Source organism: Papaver somniferum, unplaced genomic scaffold (genome assembly GCF_003573695.1).
Source record: "Papaver somniferum cultivar HN1 unplaced genomic scaffold, ASM357369v1 unplaced-scaffold_158, whole genome shotgun sequence".
Lineage (NCBI taxonomy): Eukaryota > Viridiplantae > Streptophyta > Magnoliopsida > Ranunculales > Papaveraceae > Papaver > Papaver somniferum.
This window is the reverse complement of record NW_020625264.1, coordinates 1,519,569-1,525,151: the sequence shown is the minus strand read 5'-3', so window position 1 is coordinate 1,525,151 and position 5,583 is coordinate 1,519,569. Positions and strand designations below refer to the sequence as shown.

Here is a 5,583-nt window from a genome sequence, read left to right as displayed (position 1 = left end):
GAATATAATCTTTAAACAACGGGTCCCAAAAAACCAGTAGAACTGTTTCATCAATCAGGTAAGAAATTTGTGACGAGGAGATTAATTTAATAATCACTGATTAAGTTTTGGTTAATCAGCAGTTTAAAAGTACCTGCACCATTGTCACTTTGTTTGATTGAATTACTTGAGAAAATTCTACCGCCTCATTCAATTACTCCCACCATAGCTAGCTAACGTGAAACGGATAAGTTGAGCTTTACCATATAAAAGTGCCAATGGGGCCTTGAACATGATGGTCGGTAGAATTTAGAATTTGGAAATTCGATGACTAGAGTCAAATTTCAAACACAATATCAATGCAGGGGAACGTATATTTTACGCTGGGGTGGACTGGAGAGAGTGGCAGAATTGATGGAGATATTAATGAGTTATGCACAATCAATCTATCTATATAATTGACCAAATTAGGAGTTGCAATTAGATCATAATTTTCTAGACTTCTCAAACATGTTGATTTCTAAACAAGTTATTGTTTCTCTCCTTTTCTTTCTTCCTCTATTCATTCTTGTAGTAAACTCACTCAAAATCCGGGATAATGAAGAGGAACCAAGTATTCTTCTAAAACTCAAGAAAGAATTTGGAATCGATCCATCATTATTCTTAAAATCATGGAATTCAAATAAGTCTCATCACTGTAATTGGGAAGGTATTCACTGTGATATCCATCATTCTGTTTCTGGAGTTTTACTTCGAAATATGAATATCACAGAGAAAATTCCAAATTCTTTATGTGATTTGAAATACTTAACAGAAATTGATCTTAGTATCAATAATATTGGCGGTGAATTCCCAATTTCTATCTTAAACTGTTCAAAGCTTCGGGTTTTAGATCTTTCTGATAATGGATTTTTTGGAATAATTCCGGATGATATCGATAGACTTCCAAATGTTCGGGATATTAATCTGGGATATAATAATTTCTTGGGTGGTATACCTTCTTCTATCGGAAGCTTGAAGTTTCTACAGAATTTGACTCTTAATAGCAATCTTTTAACAGGTAGTTTCCCGCTGGAAATCGGGAATTTATCAAACCTTAATATTCTTGATTTGAGTAATAATAATTATTTTTTCCCGTCAAAAATTCCGGATGTGATTCGTAAATTGATAAAACTGAAGAGCTTATCGATGTCAGATACAAGTTTATATGGAAAAATTCCGGATTGGATCGGTAATTTTTCAAATCTAGAATTTCTGGACCTCACGAAGAACAATTTAAGCGGGAAAATTCCAGAGAGTTTGTTTCTATCTAAGAAATTAAAATATGTGGGGTTAGCAAAAAACAAACTGTCAAGTGAAATTCCGAGAAAAATCGAATGTTTGAATATGGAAGGAATCTATCTTTCGAGTAATGAGTTAACTGGTTTTATTCCGGAAGGTATTGTTAAATTGAAGAAACTAACAAATTTAGCTTTATCTCGGAATCGATTAACGGGAAAAATACCGGTGGGTATTGGTTTGCTTCCATTGCTTACCGATATTTTATTTGGTGATAACAACTTGTCAGGTGAACTGCCCCAAGAACTCGGTTTACATTCTAAACTTGGATTTCTTTATGTATCAAATAACAAACTTTCAGGAAATCTACCCGAAAATTTATGTTTTGGGGGAGAGTTGACCGCGGTATTTGGGTCATCAAATTATTTTACAGGAGAATTGCCTAAGACACTCGCCAATTGTCCTTATCTAATGCAAGTTTTATTTGAAGAGAATATGTTAAGTGGTGAGATTCCAGCTAATTTTTGGTCACCTATAAATTTAAAAATGGTATACTTGAGGGATAATCTATTTTCTGGGGAACTTCCAGAAAAATTGGGTCCGAATTTAGTGATTCTTGACTTAGCCAATAACAATTTTTGTGGTAGTATACCAATTGGTGTTGGTTCACTTGAGCGCCTTAAGATTCTTTCCTTAAGGTCAAATAGATTCAACGGGTCCATCCCCAAAGAGATTTGTCAATTGCAGGAGCTCCAGATATTAGATTTATCATTAAACAATCTCTCCGGCCATATTCCAGAAAATATAGGGAGCTGGACTGCCCTTAGACATAATTCAGAGGGGCTTGCAACTTATGGTGGTCTAGGATTGGAGATGGTAATCAAAGGCGTCATGGTACAAATTCCGAAATTATATGCATTCAGCTCAAATATCGATTTATCATGGAATATTCTTACCGGAAACATCCCAAAAGAGATTACCTTGTTATCGCGACTCTCGTTGCTTAATTTATCTCATAATCATTTTTCTGGTGATATCCCAATTAATATCGGAAATATGTCTTCGCTGGAATCCCTAGATTTAAGTTCCAATAAATTATCTGGACATATTCCAGGATCTTTGGCAACAATCAACACTCTTGGGTTCTTCAACCTTTCTTACAATGAGTTTAGCGGCCGAATTCCAACGGAGAGTCACTTTGATACACTGAGTGTGGATGGTTCCTCATTTGCTGGGAATAATTTGTTGTGTGGATCTCCAATAAAGAAAGCTTGCGAAAGTGATCGAAATACTAGCATCGAGGAACCTAATCTAGTAAATGAAGATGATAAAGTCAAGCAAGAGGATGCAAAAGGCAATAGTAGCACTAGGGAAACTAATACAGTAAATGAAGATGATAAAGTCGAGCAAGAGGATGCAAAAGATAAACTGTTATTATATGCTATAGTTATCTTGGGGTTTATAGTTGGATTTTGGGGTCTCTTCATTGTTCTTTTCTCGAAGAAAGAGAAATGGTGGTTTCCATATTGGCGGTTTATTGACTCAGTTGCCGTTGGAATAAATGATTATATTCAGAATAAACGATTAAAATAATGTATTTTATTTTTAGTTGTATCATGGAATATTAGAAGTTTATTGATAGTAAGTTGATAAATAAATTTGACAATTTGAACTTCAAAAACTCATATTATGTTGGTTTGGTAGTAAGTCATGTGATTTCTGCTTTATTCATATGATTTTCAATTTCCAACCCTACGAAATGACCGCGACAAATAAAAAAGACAAAGCACACATCAATTTTTTTTTGGCCTAGAAGGGTTGTTCTTCTTCCATCACATTCGGGCACCTAGCACCGAGAGGTTTGTATTCTGGTAGATCGAATCAGTACTTATTCCAGTTTATGTTTTGATATTCTTCCTTGTGAATTCTTGCATATTCTTTTGTTCGGTTTCCTTCGAATCAATTGCTATAAGTTTCAGCTATGTAGAAAATACACCAAAGGCTTGTATCCCTCTGTGTCATATTTCAGTTTCATTCTTATACTACAAACGTCGATTAACATCTTTTGGTCGCGTGCTGCATTGAGTTTTTGTAATTGGTAGGACACAGCAACAGATTTGAAATGCAAGTGTTCCGGGCTTACCGAACACAAAGGATTTTCGTTTTTTAAACTATGAGGTGGTTCAATCCATGCATATTGCAGAAAAAAGTTTTTTAAGATTCGAGACAGCACGAGAAAAAAGTTCCTTGTCAATGCCTTGCAGGGTCGTCACAGTAACCTTACCCTGGATAGATCTTTGGGACTTACCCCAGTTGTAAAATCTTTTTACTTTACTGCCCATTAGAAAAAAATATGATCTGTTTATTTGGGTGGCAAATTAAGAATTGTTGATGCTCATTTCCAGAAAAGTACTAGCCATGACTCTACTTCAACTTAGCCAATGCATTTTTTTTTTGATTCATAGCAAACAATACAAATTCATGCACCTTCTATGCTATCATTGGATGAGAGATCTGAGTGGAGTTGTTGGAAGATTTGAAATTTTGCACCCCTTGAGACTCTAAGACACTGTAATTTTCTCCAACTCGAGTATCGTTTCTGCTTTCCGCCAAACAAACTTTTTGAGGAAGATTTTGAAAATTCTCTTAATTAATTTAAATATACTATGAAAGAATCGTTCCACTCTTGAAACAGTTAAAGGTGGTTATCCACCTTTTTATCACTGTAAGGTGAAAGTACTTTTAAGTCCTTCAAATCCTTCAACTCTCCGAACACCCATTTAACTCGATGAGTTTATAACTCGGTTGTGGATTGGTAACGTACGTGTACTTTGAACACGTCATCAGAGTGGCCACGTGTCATCAAAGTGACCATCTGTTAGACACATGTCACTCACGAATTGTCTTTAAAATCTGTCACGAATTTCCTATTAAGCAAACACCACTTCTTCTTGTTCTCTTGACATCACAGGCGCTTCAAACCTTGTTTCTCCATTACTGTTGACGGATGTATCAGCATCCCCACTACCTTCTCTCTGCCATTCTCTCTGCCACTAACAAACTGCAACTGCAATTCCCATTTTGTCAACAGCCATCTCCTTCTAATCCATATACATTCCACCATCTCAACAGCCATCTCTCCTTCTCTTTGCCATTCTCTCGATGACTATATGAAAAAAATTATATTTGTGAGTCTTAGTCAACCAACTCAACTAGTAGGCTTAAGTATCCCACTCACTTCTCCTAATTTAATGGATATACCAATCGCAATGAAACAATATCTTGTAACTATATATGCAGGATGATATTTTAATTCAACATTATGCCACCTGAGCATTAAGGTTCAAACAGTGCAAGTAGTGTTGGAATAACATAATTTGGACTATGCCAGGTGAATATCCAAACTAGGGGCTAGTGATGCATACACGCTGGTGCCATATTTATACCATACCATTTATAATCAATTGACAGACACGAAGAAAATGCGCAATACACACAAATTATAAAAGAAAGAATATAGAGAATCTACAAAGAAAAAATTCGCACTGCAAGTCAAACACATAGAATGAAATCCTTCTAATTAGGGCATTTAGTTTAGATATACATTTGCAGTTCCTCCTTGCCTTTTTTCATATGATCATCGATCAAACGAACATTGCTATATCTTAATATCTTTTTTGCACTACAAGTCCAGTACAAGTGCACGGTAGAAACAAGTAAATATCCACTTCAAAGAAAGAAGTGGTCAGTGAACACCATCTGCACCACTTCAGCTTCAATTCCACAATTACTAGAAACTCTATCAAAATAGACAACACCAGATAGCGAGAACAACCCCAAATTCATCTTCATACTGAAATCAATTATTACCCAACTCATCGAATCATACTTTCTTCTCAAAAAATGAATTTAAGTGGTACCCAAATAAAATCAGTTTTTCAGAACCTCAAAAAACAGTTTTCATAAGTTGCAAACCAATTCAAAATCGATTAATCAAGTTTTTCGAATGGATTGAATGTGCAGTAGGAGAATAACCATTCCATATATCCATCGTCAGCGGTATTTGGCTCATCAAACGAATCTTCTATCTCTTCGACTGGAACAAGATAATCCCCAAAATTGTTCCAGTGGTCCACTGATGGAGCAGGATCGTATTTGGGGGTGAAATTCTTCTCGGTGTTCTTAGTTCCGACCTTCTTCACCGTGAAGTTGAATCTTTCCACTTGTGGGACACTTTGGACACAAGAAAATTCTCTAAGTACTCTTTGAGGATTATACATCGTACAACCCCCTGGATAAAACAACGGTCCATTATAGCCCGCAATA

General features: G+C 35.7%; 1 protein-coding gene across 1 annotated transcript; it reads left to right on the top strand.

The window, feature by feature from the left end:
• Positions 1 to 489: 489 nt before the first annotated feature.
• LOC113337088 (receptor-like protein 35) lies at positions 490 to 2,850 on the top strand. Its single transcript, XM_026582775.1, has one exon. The coding sequence runs from the start codon at positions 490 to 492 to the stop codon at positions 2,848 to 2,850; it is 2,361 nt and encodes a 786-aa protein (XP_026438560.1).
• The last annotated feature ends 2,733 nt before the right edge of the window (positions 2,851 to 5,583 follow it).

Coding starts and splice junctions, on each gene's coding strand:
- LOC113337088 (XM_026582775.1), top strand. CDS start 490: ATGTTGATTTCTAAACAAGTTATTGTTTCTCTCCTTTTCTTTCTTCCT.